The following is a 15,420-nucleotide window of genomic DNA, read 5'->3' as shown; positions in this document are numbered from 1 at the left end:
AGGTCTGAAACAAGACAGCACCGTAAGCGTGGGGCACAACTACAGGAATTCTCTATTGCCAGAGTACACCGAACGTGTGGCACAGGCAGTAGGAGGCTGGAAATGACGGAGGCATGAAGAACTTTCAAGAACAGGACTTTAGACTTCATCCTGGGACAAGCAGTGGGCTATTTCAAAGGGACTTAAGCAGGGGAATGGCATTAGCAGGTCTGGGTTTTAGAAAGATCACTCTGCTGTGTGAAGAATGGACTGAAGGGAGCAAGGTTTGAGGCAAGATCTTTAGGAAGCTAATGCCACATTTTAGGAGATATGATGGTGGTCTGCACTAGGATAGAAACTGGGTATGAGAAGAGGATTGAGTCAAGAAACACTTAAGGAAGCAGAATCTAAAGGACCTGATAGCTATGTTTATCTGAGGGGTGCAGAAGGACTCCAGCGTGACATACAGGTTTCTGGCTTTGACTGCTGGGTACACGGGAGACTACTTACAGAAACAATAGACCCGTTATGGAAACCATGTTGGACTAAGAATCAGGAGGCCTGGGTTCCAGCCTTGGCTTTACCATGAATTCAGTCTCATATTTCATAGAATCTGGTAATTCAGGGTCAAAGGAATTTAAAAGGTTGAGTCCAATCACTTTTATGATATTTGAATTCCTTTGCAAGAAACTTTGTCAGGAGCTTTTTCAACCTCTGCTTAAACACATCCAACATGGAAAATTTATCCTCTAATGCAACCCATTCAATTCTTACACAGCTTTTAAAAATTCATCTTGATAACCAAAATCTGCCCCTTAGTGCATCTCTACCTTTGCTGGAAAAAAAATACTCTATATTGGGTGGTAAGACCTAGGATAAATTCCTGGTGTTGCCCCTTAGGAGAAAAACATTACCTCAAAACCTCAGTTTCCCCACCTATGAAATGGGGGATGACCTAGAAGGATTTTTATAGCAGGGGTACTATATCTGAAAAGGATGCAGCAAAGCCTTCACCTAGGCAGCTTTCTATAGCTATAGCACGAGGGGCTCAGTGGGCAGCTGAGGGGCTCAACGTCTTCATGCTCCGACCCAGCCATCATCATACGGTGCCTGGGTAAGAACTGTGGTTGGATTCAGCCTAGCTCCCAGCCTCACTTTATCATCAGGGCAGGCGCTTTTGTCAGGCTATCTTGTTGACAGATGAGAGCCCACTGATGTCACATTCCTGAGATACACAGAACAAGCAAGCACACTAGAAAAGCAAGCTAGCTTGGGGCGCCTGCGTGGCTCAGTGGGTTAAGCATCTGCCTTTGGTTCAGGTTACGATCCTGAAGTCCAGGGACGGAGCCCCGCACCATCGTCATCAGGCTCGAGCCTGCTTCTCCCTCTGCCTGCCACTCCCCCTGCTTGTGCTTGTGCACGCACGCGCTCTCTGTCGAATAAATAAATAAAATCTTAAAAACGAGAAAAAAGGAAAGGAAAAGAAAAGTAAGCTAGCTCCTTGAAGATCTTTCAAGCAGGGATGACATTCTGGAATCAGACTCCCTGGGTTCAAACCCCAGCTCTGTCATTTACTAGTTGTGTGATTAAGGCCAAATGACTTAATTCTCTAACTCCAACTACCTTGCTTGTAAAACAAAGATAACAGTACCTACTTCATAGGGTAGCTGTGAGGATGAATTAGTTAATTCATGGAAAAGGCTTACCTCACTGCTGGGCACAAATCAAGTGCATTAAACCAAAAGCCAAACATGCTTGAATTCAAATTCCAGCACCACCTGAGTAATTCTATAACCCTGCTATTATTTTTATAAGCTTTCCAAGTACCACACAGGATCAAGATTGGCTGCAGATTCAGATTCTACCAAGCATTATTTGATTGGACCCATTCAACAACACTTAAGGTATAATTATCTCTAATTTATGGCTGAGGAAACCCAGGCATAAAGAGCTGAAGATCTGAAGGCTTTTTCCATACACTTTCCCAGAGGTGGTAGAGCCCAGGCCTCAGGAACCATCTTGGATTTGAATGAAGAAAGGCTTTACGACTTCCTGTACAGGCTTCCTCCCAGATTTCTCACTCTGAAGTCTCTGGAAGATTCAGCTGGCTATAGCAAGGATTAAATGGCAGGTAAAGTCACACAGGCCCTCACACAGTTAGCGTCTCTGGAGCATTTACTGTTTTTACACCCCAGCTACACCCTTAACTCGCATACAGCTCCAACCCTGGTGTCCTCAAAGAGGTAGTGGGAAATGCCTCACTGGGTCACTCTTTTCCATAATCCTTGTCTCTCCTCAACTATGGCCCTCCTGGATTATTTTTGGTTCTACGGATAATGACAGGCAAGATCAAAAATCTTGCTCAGGGAGAAAATGATTCATTCTCCAGCTATTCATCCAGTCCTTGGAGCAGCCACTGCCTACGTTAGGGAAAGCGCTTCTCAGCAAGACAGCGATGTCTCAGGCCGCTCAGGAACTATCGCTGGTGAGAAAGTACAGCTGTGAAAGGAGTGGGCCCTGGCGAACAGACTGCTGATTAAAAAAACAAGATTATGCTTCAGTAAGCTGGCCTTTAGACGTAGACAGAAAACTGGATCTTTGTTTCACACTCAAGGAACGTAAGCATGTGATACACATGCTGACCTGTAGCCACATGATTTTTTCAGGACCAGTAACTGGACAACTAGGTGTTTTCTCGACTTTATTGGGGAGGGGGTGAAGAGTGATCAGGGAGAGAGGAGGTATAGACTTGAAGGTTTTTGGTTTTTTAATGCAAAATAATTTAGTTGTGTTTGATACCGGATGAGACTGTGTGGGCCATGGTGCTCGTGCCTACACGCCATCTCCAGGTGAGATGCTTGAGGCTTCTGGCTCACTCTGCTCCCTAAGAAGGGCCTTCCCGGCCTCGGCTCTACACACCGCTGGTGATCAGCGCCTTGCGGGTTTGGGCATTATGTAAACTTTCACAGACTTGCTGAAGGGGATCGTGCCCTCGATGCTGGTTTCCACCTGGGGTGACACCTCGCCACCCTCGATCCAGGGGGATTTTGGAATGCGGGAATTGGAGTTGTAGGCCAGCAGCAGCCTGACTTCCACCTGGCATGGTTCTGGAAAAAAAGACAAAAGAAATCCTCTATGACTGGGCCACTGCTAGGAACTGGGATGAAACGTCAAGTGAAAGCAACATCAAAGATGGAAGGAGTAGGGTTCCTAAACATTTCTTCATCTGTCTTCATCCCTTCCCCCTCACCCAACACTTTCCCAGCTGGAGTCCCGTGAGGCCGTGTCCGAGCCTGCGCGTGCGCTGCTTCTCCGCCGCCTCCTCCGCCGGTCCCTGTGGGCTCCCTGCAGCTCCAATCCACGGCGGATCAGAGATGAGCTAAAAACTCTGCCTCAGAGGCCTCCTGGCCTCAAGAGAGGGCCACACGGGCCTGCGTATGGCCATTCTCATGGCCAGATAACCAGGCTCTTCCTGTGGCTGGAGCTCGGGCATCAGGGCTGCACACACCACAGACGCTACCGCCTCAGTGGAGAAGCAGCCTTGATTAGGGAACAGTTCTGACAAAAACTTCTCACCAGTGAACAGGAACACATTTCAGGGCCCTCAAATCATGTCACCGAACCTTTCCTTCATGCATGTGGCAGGACCTAGTGAGCAAGTGAGCCCTCTCTCAAGTTGCCGACCAGCTGCTGGGGACAGAAACACAAATGGATGATGGAGCGCTCTCCTCAAATCTGTAAGAAGAATGAGGAGGGAGCCTGGGAAGGCTTTAGAATAGAATACCTGCTCTGTGCCAAGCACACAACCCAAGAGTTCTTACCCTGCCACACCACGAAAGACTGTCACAACCCCCCTAAAGTCCCAAGGCTCTGAGAGCTTCTACGTGACTATGCAAATCCACACTGGAGACAAGATTTAAACCCACTTCATAAACTGAAGCAATTAATCTTTCTGTTAACCATGTGGCTTCTACAAAGGCGGGGGAGAGAATTTCAGAAGAGCCTAAGGGCAAGTACAAAGGGCCAGGAACAGAGTAAGCTTGGAATACCCTCTTCGGTTTCATGTGACTGGAGCAAAATGTGCAAGTGTTAAAGATTAGCCCAATGCTCAGTACAGAGGACGAGAATGAGAGCTGGATGGATCGAAATGAACAAGGGCAGAGGTCCCAGGACTTCTCAATGCCTCCCCAGACTTCTTCCTAGTCTCTTCCAGACTTCTCTCTAGGGAGGACGGCAGAGACTGAATTGCCGTCCTTCAGGAAGGGAAAGGCTCCCACGAAGCCAGAGCAACCTAGCCAGCCCGACAGCAGCCTCCGCACCCCCACTTACCAGCCACCTGGCACGAACACAACTGTGTAACATAGGGTATATCTGTAATGAGACCAATGCTGCTCTCCGGCATCAGGCTCCAGTCTCAGCTCTCCCACTATGCTCCCCTCTTTTGTCCCAGATGGCTGTTGCCAACCACAAACCAGCCCCAACTCTCAGCACTTTCAGCCAAATCCTGGTGAGGTCAGAGGACTCAACCCCATCTGTTTATTATGCCCTCCCTGCATGTAGTAAGAATGGCAATTCAAACCACTACCATCAGAGGAAAGGAGAGGGGAGAGGAAATGAGGAGAAGAGACAGTGGGAGAAAAAGATAAAAGATTATGTGGGACAAATCATGCAACCTATTCACCATGCCTGGAAGAATAATACCTCCCTATGAGGTAGATATCCTTGCTTCCGTCTTACAGATAAAGAATATGAGACAGGTAAAATCTCATTCTCAGGATGACATAGCAAGGGAGGCAGAATCTGGAACCGGGTCGGTGTGACTCAAAGCTTCTGATATGGCAGTATCCTGCCTCTCAGTGGAGAGACCCCGCTAGAGAGCTGCCGAAGGACTGCGTGGAGGACCCCCCAGCACCAGGCCCCGTCTCCTGGATTACAACAAAGAAGGCACAGGGCATTCAGAGTGAGAACACGTTTCACTTTAGTGTCCCAGGTCAGAAGGGAACGTGGTCTAATGAAAACACAAGGGGTTTGGTTGTTAGGAAATCTGAGTGCCAGCCTCAGTGACCCCATGATCAGCTATGTGGGCCTCCACTTATGCATCTATAAAATGGAAAACAGAACACAAATTCCCACCTCCAGCTTGGTCTAAGGATTAAATGAATTATAACTGCACACTTAAAGTCCTGTAATCAGTTTTCGTTATTTGGTGAGTACTTACTACATTTCAGGCTCTAAGGGCACACGGCACAGAGGCACTGGAGACACCGAGGTAGAGAGGACGAACAAGTCCCCCTCTCTGTGGAGCCTCCATTCTAATGCGAAAGGCAGTAAACAATTAAATGAGAAAATTTCTGACACTAAAAAAGCACTATGCTGAGAGCTAAAAGAGAGATTTATAATAGCAATCTCTCAGAGGAGGTGATCCTGAATGAATCAGAATTCTTCAGGCTCATGACAGACTCGACTGCAGCTCTGGCTCAGGCAAGGACCTGCCGTATGACCAGGGCAAGTCAGGTGGCCCTTCCAAGACCTTGAGGCTCTTCTGAGACCTAACATGCTGTGATGTGCCTCTTGAGCCTTGGTCCTTCCACAACAACGCTGTCTCACAGCCTATCTTTCCAGCATATTGTGTCCATGTCTAGGATCCCTTTATCAGAACAGACTAGAATAAGAAATTCTACCTTCCTGTGATAGTGCAGAACACTTCAGGCGATGCTCAGGGGGGAGGACCCTGGGTAGAGCACTGCTGGGTGCTCCCTCCATGTGCCAGGCCCAGGGCCAGTGACGAGACCCCCAACGGGGCTGCCCTGATATCTGACAGCACTACTTCCTCTTTGTGAAAACCTCACTGTGTCATTTATACCCACCTAACCCCCCTGATAGAGGGAAACCATTAATAGTGGCATTAGTTACTCATGTATTTAAAAACTCAGTGAAAGAAAATTCCAGAAGGCATCTGCCTATTTTTAAAACAAACCAACTTTGGTGGCATGAAAATCTTTCTCCAGTAACAATCATGCTTCTGAATCATCTTTAGTGATTTAGGAAATACCAGTGAGGCCAATTCTCCCCCACATTATTTAGGTTCTGTAAACTGAGTCTCTTTTGCAGGTTTCTAAAGCAGCCTTACGCGCTTGAAATGTAATGTCTCACACACTTGTATTCTCCCATTTTATTCTTAAGAATTTTTAAAAATGCTTATGTAACTTCCCTATCTTTTCACAAATTATTAAAGTATCACATTAAACTAGCCCATGTGGGAAGGCAGGGCAGTAATAGTTGCCATTTTACTTGTTTTAAGGGATTGAACTGAATGGTTCATGTACAAAAACAGAACAATTTTAATTGGGGTAAGAAACATAAAACTGCTTCATTTTCAGACAGAGCAAGCCTCAGAACTAACTCCTAGGTTGAGAACTATCATCTTCATTTTGAAGCTGAGGAAACAGTTTCACAAGGCAGAGTGGCTTGTCCAAGGCTATGCAGCAAGTCAGTGGCAGAGTTAGGGCAAGAAAATAGTGTGCTGGCATCCAGCCGAGGGCTCTTTCCATGAGATTCCATTCTATTATAATCTCCTATATATCTTCTGACAAAATCTTATGCCTCAAGCGATCAAAGCAATGCAGCGAATGGTCCAAATGCAGCCAGTTTGGGCTTTTAAACTCCTTTAAGAAATCAAGTACAGTCCTCAGCAGGCCTGACAGAACCATGTATTTTTCAAAGTGCAAAACACCAAATGCCTACAGGTAAGTCTAATTCCCAGGAGCCTATTTTCCTGTCCACCCTGGTCCACTGACCCCTTACCTGTCCAGGCAGTGTGGGAGAGGTACACCTGAGTGATAAGCCGGTGGCGCCCTGGGCCGGGATTTCGGAAGTCTGCTGGCTTAGGATGAATCATCTGAGCCTGGCCATCTGGATATAAGACCTAAGAGGTGACAGAAATGAGAAAAAGGGACAAAAGAGCTATGAGTTTTCAACAAAACTGCGGTGTCTGTTGTGAACCTCAGAAGAGGAGGAAAAGAAGACACTAGCCTTCATTAAAAACTATTCCCGGATCGGGGGGCAACACTGTCGACATCTCTGTATTCCCTGCCCCAGCACAAAGCAGCGTTTGGTAAATGTTTCCCAAATTCATGGTGAAGAAGTGATAGGAATAAAGTGCCTCTATTAAGTACAAGACTAGGTAAAAATACTAATCCTGATGTGAAAAGCCTTCCCAGGCACCCCCATCAGGATGACTTTCTCTCTCCTTGGCTCTCAATCGTATCATGGGCCAGCATCCACCACCAACCACGAAGTACTAAGAATAATTTTGTAATTGTATTCTCTCCACTCGATCGTAAGACGCTAAGGAGCCCTTTCTACAGCTCTTTCTGTCAATGAAGGGTCTGCTCTGTTAAAAAACAAAAAATTCAACCAAAAAAATTTGAAGATCTAATTGGCTTTATTAAGAGTCTAGCAAGGAGAGAGATGCTCTGAGGAGCTGTACAAAATGGGAAGGACACATTCCTGGAATAGGCTGAACCTGTAATTAAGTCTTGCTTTCCTGTCATGGGGGGCAAATGACTCCAATTTGGACTAGTTCTTTTTTGACAGCTGGTCAGTTCTCCAATCTCACACTCTGGCCAGAGTATTTTCCTTACATCCCAGGGGAGCCTCACTGCTATCTGCGTGGACAGCCTCGTGCCCTACACAAATGAACTAAACCAACAAATGCAGCTTATCCGAGAACCCCAGGGCCTGGACTATGGAAATTTACCGAAAAGGACAAAGTAGGAAACTGCACAAGCCTTTCAACTTTGAAACTCTGGAGAGGCCCGTCTAAGCCCATCTGCCTCATAATGAGAGAAGACTTCAACTGCCTCCATGTTGACCTCACACTTTCTAATTGCTTACATTCTTCTTTCCAGTTTATCTCTTAATTCAGGCAAAAGACCCAGAAGGCAAAACATCCCCTGATGGCAACCAAAACTACCCCCTCAAGCAATAACATGGCCCTGAGCCAGCAAGATCCCTCGTGATTGACTCCAACACAATGTACGACTTGACCTTCACTGCCCACCTGCAAGTACTCTCCGACCTTTGTCCCACATTTTCCTCATAGAAACCTGGAAGTATTTTCAGCACTTGGGACACCGTCTTTAAGACACTAGTCCACTGTCTTCCCGGGGTTGGCTTCACTGAAAGGAATTCTTGTCTCGTTTCACCACCACTCCTTTCTCTGTCTTTGGATTTGGTCAGCGGCGAGTGGCCAGGTGCCCTGGCACCTCTGTACCCCGGCTACGCTAATCACCTCTCCCCTGCCCACAACAGAAGTGCTTCCTACCATTAGAGCTGTCCCACAAGGGGCAGTGAGTCCCCCACCTCCCCACCTGTAGAGGCGGCAGAACAGTCTGGCCATGCGTGTGGTAGAGCGGCTTCAGAGACTCTCCAGTGAAGTCTAGCAGGTAACCCTGAAATAATCTGCCTGCAATTTTATTTCTGCTCAGTTGGTCGCTGAACTTTTTCTCAGGGATAAATGTGAAACAGTAGTTCTCAACTTTAGCTGCACATTAGAATCACCTAAGAGTTCTTAAAAAGGAAAAACCCACCAATACTCATGGGCCCTACCCTCAAGATTCTTTTTTTTTTTTTTTTAAAGATTTTATTTATTTATTTGACAGAGATAGAGACAGCCAGCGAGAGAGGGAACACAAGCAGGGGGAGTGGGAGAGGAAGAAGCAGGCCCACAGCAGAGGAGCCTGATGTGGGGCTCGCTCCCATAACGCCGGGATCACGCCCTGAGCCGAAGGCAGATGCTTAACCGCTGTGCCACCCAGGCGCCCCTACCCTCAAGATTCTGATTTAAGTGGTATAAGCTGAGGCCTGCACATCATTACTTTTTAATGCTTTCTGAGTAATTCTAAAGTGCAGGTAGGGTAGGTAACCACTAGTGTGGAAAAAAAAACAAACTGTAGCACAACCTCGTAGCCAAATCAGAATTAGTTTTTTTTAAGTCTTAGGATTTATAATAAAGAATTCCTTAAAGGAAAAAAAAAAAAAAAAGGAATTCCTACTGGGAAGCCAGAGGTTTTTTCCCCTCTACTGTCACCATAGGCATATCTTCAGGGCCTGACTCATTCTTACCTCTTCCAGGAAGCCTTCCCTGCCTGTTCCTGGCTATCTGTCCTCAGATTGTACTAACCATTAGTGCTTGCATCCCTACTTTTATTCATAGCCCTTCTGCCTAAATACCTCCTCTAGCCTTTATCCTTTGCTCTTACTCATCCTTTTAGACCTCCCCATGCACTGGTGTCTCCACAAAGCCCTTCTCTTCCTCAGCCTCCAACCACACTCTCCAAATTAAATTCCCTCCATTGTGTGTATGTGTATTTTATTTTATATATTTTTTTATTTATTGGACAGAGCGAGACACAGGGAGAGAGGGGACACCAGCAGGGGGAGTGGGAGAGGGAAAAGCAGGCTTCCCGCTGAGCAGGGAGCCTGATGAGGGGCTCTATCCCAGGACCCTGTGAACATGACCTGGGCCAAAGGGAGACGCTTAATGACTGAGCCACCCAGGCGCCCTCTATGTGTATTTTTTTAAGTATATTACAGAATTTTTTATGGTAGCTAAAAACTGGAAATAAACCTGTAGGGGAGGAAAATTAATTTTCCCTCTACCCTTCTAAGTTCTTGGCTAAGACTGCTCCTATAATAAAAGACAGATAACAAACACAAGCTTAATAACATGTATACATTCTGTATACATGGGAAATACCCAGGAAACTGATTAACTCCCTGAAACAGCTCAAGCCATCATCTTAAATACCATCTTCCACTAAAGACAAAAGAAAGGCATTGAGGTGGGAGGCAGCCAGTTTTGCCTCAATGAAGAAGAACAATAAACAAGGGTTAAGATTGTTATTTAAAAAAAAAAAAAATTTTTTTTTAAGTAATCTCTACACCCAAAGTGGGGCTTAAACTCAGGACCCTGAGATCAAAAGTTGCATGCTCTACCAAAGGAGCCAGCCAGGTGCCCCTGTTATGCAAATTTAAATTGGTGCCTACCCCACTGTTCAGAGTTTCTAGAGATTTAGTGCTCCTTCTCTTCCTGGTACAGAGGCAGACACCTTTACAAACGGTGATCTCCCTTGTAAATGTAAATTTACCTCAGAAAAGGGCAACTTCTCTGTTTTCAGAGATTCTCCTGTGTTTTCAGCCTCTCAAAAATAATTATCCCCAAATAATCCTTATGCCAAAGAGACATATCTGGGGAGGCATACTGTGCTCCCCTTCATGCCTGCCTTTGAAACTTCCAAGTAGTTTCATACTCTGGAAGCTGAGTCAGTACAAAGCTCCATTATTTCACTGAATCAGTCAGTCTCATTCTTGAGAATAAGTCAGCGCCATCTCAACAGCTGTGTCTTATTTCAGAAGGCAGTGTTGAAGACGGGTTCCCAAAATTAGGCCTGTAGTATGTGAGCAATCAGGTATTTAGTAAGAGGCCACAGTATTCTTATCCTGTGCATGTCTGAATGATGACTGAACTTCTGTTTTATAATTGCATGTCCGTTTGTCTTTCACTGAAGCTGCACATCCTGAGGGCAGGAATTCTGACACCTCTGCAATCCCAGCGCTTAACACGTGCAAGAGTAAGCATTGCTACATGGATGGATGGATGAGTGAGCAGCACTCTTTGTGGGGCTTAACTGCACACTGTCTAAACTGATTAGCACCCCTATTGCATTCGGCACGTGTCTCTAATATATCTACCTTAGGAAAAAATACTCCCTAGCGCTTGCGTTTTTCAACCCTTAAATTCTGCTCACCAAGCTGACACACCCACAGCCCGAAAAGGACTCGTTTATTATAGTTTGCTTGTAGCCCTGAAAATACCAAGTCTTCACTTCATGTTATAAAACTAGAAAGGCCCTGTCATTCAGTAAAGCCTCACCAGGTAGCAGGGCCTCTATATACTTCATCTCCTTTCAATGTCGATTGTTCCTACTTGTTAGTTGTAGAATCTGAGCTTTGGAGTTTAAAGTACTTTGCTCCAGGGGCGCCTGGGTGGCTCAGTCGTTAAGCGTCTGCCTTTGGCTCAGGGCGTGATCCCAGCGTCCTGGGATTGAGCCCCACATCAGGCTCCCTGCTCTGCTGGGAGCCTGCTTCTTCCTCTCCCACTCCCCTGCTGTGTTCCCTCTCTCACTAGCTCTCTCTCTCTGTCAAATAAATAAATAAATAAAATCCTTAAAAATAAATAAATAATGCTCCAAAGCACAATGAGCAGAAGACATGGGATTCACACCCAGACTCTTTCTCATCAAGACTACTCTCTTCTCGCCCCCACTTTCTGTCCCTCAGGTAGAAATCACAGGGCTGCCGAAGTTACAGTCAGTATAGAAGCTCCCTGGGGACCAAAACCTGACAGACCTGGACCTTCACAGTGTTCTGCGGATCCTGCACATGTTCCAGGGTTGCATCGACGTCCAGGGCCACAACCAACCCAGATGTAAACCGCAAAGGGTTGTCTGACTCGCCTGCTGGCTCGATGATGGTGGCTGAAGCTTTGTGGATCTGTAAGCAAGAAGAAAACACAATGATTCTAAAGCCAGGTCATCCCTGGGCAACAAAACATGATCTGTGCCCCATTCCATCTCCTGATTAGCAGGGGGACATGTGGGAGCCAATGAGGGGAAAGTGGTAGCCTGGGTGCCCAACTGGTCAAAGAAGATCACCAAGGTGCACAGTTTCGACTGTCTGAGCAGACGTGGCCTGACCTGCTCCGGAAGGGGGAGGTGCAAGAAGGTACTCTGCCGCAGCATGGTCTGTAGAATTTTGACCACTTCTACAGGTTTGGATGTCATGAGTCGGGGCATAAGGTCAAGAAGTTTGTCCACAAAGCTGTCCTGTAGGTGGGGCAAATCAGCAATAAAACACCTGGAGGAACAAACAGAAACAACTGACTAGGCATTCATTTATACAGGCTGAACCCCAAACATATGTCAAACCCTGGGGCAGAAGTGATGAACTGAAGGAGCTCACGGTTCCTGACTGAGGAAGCCAGGCACCTAGATAATTATGCCCTGGTGATATGATAGTCCTAATAGCCTTGCTTACTGAATACCCGTATGTGCCAGGCATACTCTGTGTTTCATGTGATCTATTTTAGTCCTCCCAGCAGTCCTGTGCATTGTTGGAATTATTATTTTCATATTATAGATTCATTAATTAACAAATACGTCTTTAAGACTTAGCAGGTGCCAAGTACTATCACAGGCACCAGGGACATAACAGTCAGCAAAAGAGAAGAAAATGCCTATCTTAATGAGGCTTGTATTTGTTGAGAACACTGAGATTCAGAGAAAATGATGTTGCACTGAGGCTTTAAAAAGTTAAGTAACTCATTCCCAGTGCTGATTCCACAGTACTTCTGCCTTGTAGAAGGGGACAGTCAAAAAATATTTCACTGAGGAGGTGGTATCAGTACAGGGACACAGCGGCCGAATGAAGAAAGACTGTCCAATTCTAACAACAGGTAAGGAACTTTGGCATACCAGAGCTATCACCTTCCCAAAAGTCTCCTCAACCCAAGTGTGCAAAAACAGACTCTCCACCTTAAAGAACCTAAAACCAGAAGTAAGGCATGAACTTAGTTGAGATTTGAAGCCAGGATCTTAAAGGGCCAAGTGGAGTGTGTCATTTGCCAGAGAGCAGGGCCTATTGGTGAAGCGTGGTATTGCAACTCAGCCCTACCAGAAGCTCTATCACCCACATAAAGACTGACAAGTGTAGTGTCGTGTAAACTTCAGGTCTGGTGAAGTTCATGGGGGCAAGGATGAGAGGGGGTGGAAGAACGAAATATCAGACTTAGTAAATGTTAGACTATGAAATCCTATAAATGCCTTCCTCCTTGTATTTATTATATTGCCAGCACACCAGATGTCTGGTCACTCACTCAACTACCACTTCTTCACCAAGCCTTCCACTCACCTACTGCATCTGTTTTAACCAATTTACTCTACAGAATTCTGAGAAAACATAGCTGTACTGCAGAATAAAAGTTATTTATAGAATTATGGAACAATTTTTTGTAGATTATAGAAAAATATGGAAATTTAAGAACAGTGGTGAGATGAACAAACAAGTTACAATTTTTCAACAAAAAAGTTTATGTTTTACCATGTAGTACCTGTCTTTCTTGCGGCCCAGCTGAATGCTGAATCCAAATGATTCCTGATGTTTTCATTATACCGTTGTACGTTTAGCGGAGTTTAAAGAAGTTTATGTACCACTGAAGAAAATACACAATTGGGGCACACTGCCACAGAAAACAGGTTGGCTGTGGGGGTTACACCAAGGGTTCTGGCTTGTAATGGCTCTTGTTGCCCTGTACGTGCTATTCTCTGCATAACCAAGGTTTAATAAGCTAGAAGGTGATGAAATACTTACCTCTGAAAAAAGTCCACTTCCTGTAAAAACTTTTCGCACATCCCAAATAAGGGGTCAACTCTGTAGAAAAAAACAAACACACATATTTTGCTTATGTTATCTTCCAACTGAGGAATGAGGACCAAATTCCCAGAAACCTGAGTCTACACGAAAGGAGAATGAGGGTAGTATGTTATCAAAATTATCTCTAAGAGAAAGAGCAGACTCCTAATGGACCCGGGGCGGGGGGGGATATCTGCCAGGATCCCAAGACCCGATTCAGACACTGCAGTGACTGAGACTCAATGAACTGTCAAAATCAAGGGCTATCCTAGGCCACGCCTGGCATCAGACTGACTGAGGCTACGGGACAGAAGCACAGCTTGTGGGCAGTGCGGCACCACGCTCCTCCTCTGTGGGCGTCCTCACAGCTCTCCACTCGGCACTCCGTAGAGCTGTCTGGGAGCTCTGATCTTGCCCAGGATGGACAGCTCGAGCGCAAGGACAGGACATCTACATCAGGTAAGTCTGGAGCCTATCCTGGCTTAGAAGCCTCATGCTCCACAGGGGCTAACACCTCTTGAAACAAATCCATAGGCATACCTTCCAGGGTCCCCACAGGGGATACGCCTAGTTGTAAGAATCTCTGCACTCAATGGAGCCCAAAGCTACAGTGTCTGCATCAGGCAATCACAGTTCATTGATAGTTCCTTCTGGTCTACATGCAAATTTCTCAGTGATCATTTTTACTATGGCAGTGTTACCTAGTAATATAGCTGATGCTACCAGGTTTCTAGGGAACAGACCTAGAAAGTTAACCAAGTCAGATTCTCATGCCGAAAGGGAAAAGGTTTTGTTACTACTTTGCCCACAGACATGGACTATGTTCTTTCTTCAGTACTTGGCTCTTTTTATTTCTTGTAATTTCTGAATGAAACTTTACATTTATTTTCGTTAATATATTATTCACTAGATAAGTAAAATGCCAGTAAAGAAAAATAGACAAATACTCTTTCCTTATATAAAAACATGGAAGAAAATGGTGTTTTCTTTTTAAAAAAAAAAAAGATTTATTTATTTGAGAGAGAGAGCGAGCATGAATAGGGAAGTGGGGGGAGGGGCAGAGAGAGAGAATCTTTTTTTTTTTTTCAAGATTTTATTTATTTATTTGATAGAGAGTGAGAGAGAGCATAAGACGGGAGAGGGCCAGAGCAAGAAGCAGACTCCCTGCTGAGCTGGGAGTCTGATGCAGGACTGGATCCTGGGACTCCAGGATCATGACCTGAGCTGAAGGCAGTCGTTTAACCAAACGAGCCACCCAGACGCCCCAAGAGAGATAATCCTGAACCAGACTCCCCGCTGAGCATGGAGCCCAGTGCAGGGCTAGATGCCATGACCCATGAGATCATAACCTGAGCCAAAACCAAAAGTCGGCTGCTTAACCAACTGAGCCACCCAGGACCCCCACTGGTGTTAACATTCTTAATAACCTAGATTAGTCTTTCTACTAAAATGTAAGCTCCATGAAAATAGGGATTTTGTATTAATCATTTTGATACATGATATATTTCCTGACACAAACAGCTATTACAATAAATATCTGTTGAATGAACAAGTAAATGAGAAATGACAAATGGAAACTTACTCTATAAGCAACATGCATTTGAATTCTTTTCCTAAAAAGCAGGTAGCACTTGAAACTTCCTTAACTCTGATAAACTACCAGAAATGGGGGCGCCTGGGTGGCACAGTCGTTAAGCATCTGCCTTCGGCTCAGGGCATGATCCCGGCGTTATGGGATTGAGCCCCACATCAGGCTCCTCCACTGGGAGTCTGCTTCTTCCTCTCCCACTGCCCCGGCTTGTGTTCCCTCTCTCACTGGCTGTCTCTATCTCTGTCGAATAAATAAATAAAATCTTTAAAAAAAAAAAAAAAAAAAGAAATAATGGAGGGAAAAATTCCCTGAGCTAAAAGCAGAGTTCATACTTCAGAGTCCCACTGAAGGTCAGTAAGAACACTGAAAAAAACACA

The 15,420-nt window shown here is 45.5% G+C and overlaps 1 protein-coding gene across 1 annotated transcript in view; it reads right to left on the bottom strand.

Moving 5' to 3' along the window:
• Positions 1-2,667: 2,667 nt before the first annotated feature.
• INTS4 (integrator complex subunit 4) overlaps positions 2,668-15,420 on the bottom strand; it is a 109,666-nt gene continuing 96,913 nt past the window's right edge. Inside the window, exons 19-23 of the mRNA XM_011221072.3 lie at positions 13,411-13,470; positions 11,739-11,898; positions 11,392-11,535; positions 6,784-6,904; positions 2,668-3,086 (exon numbers count right to left, since the gene is read on the bottom strand). Coding sequence (XP_011219374.2) covers positions 2,908-3,086; positions 6,784-6,904; positions 11,392-11,535; positions 11,739-11,898; positions 13,411-13,470 — 664 coding nt within the window. The 3' untranslated portion in view covers positions 2,668-2,907. The remainder of the gene's footprint in view (positions 3,087-6,783; positions 6,905-11,391; positions 11,536-11,738; positions 11,899-13,410; positions 13,471-15,420) is intronic.

The sequence above is a fragment of the Ailuropoda melanoleuca genome, chromosome 8 (assembly GCF_002007445.2).
Source record: "Ailuropoda melanoleuca isolate Jingjing chromosome 8, ASM200744v2, whole genome shotgun sequence".
Lineage (NCBI taxonomy): Eukaryota > Metazoa > Chordata > Mammalia > Carnivora > Ursidae > Ailuropoda > Ailuropoda melanoleuca.
The sequence above is the reverse complement of the archived record's forward strand: the minus strand, read 5'-3'. Positions and strand labels throughout refer to the sequence as shown.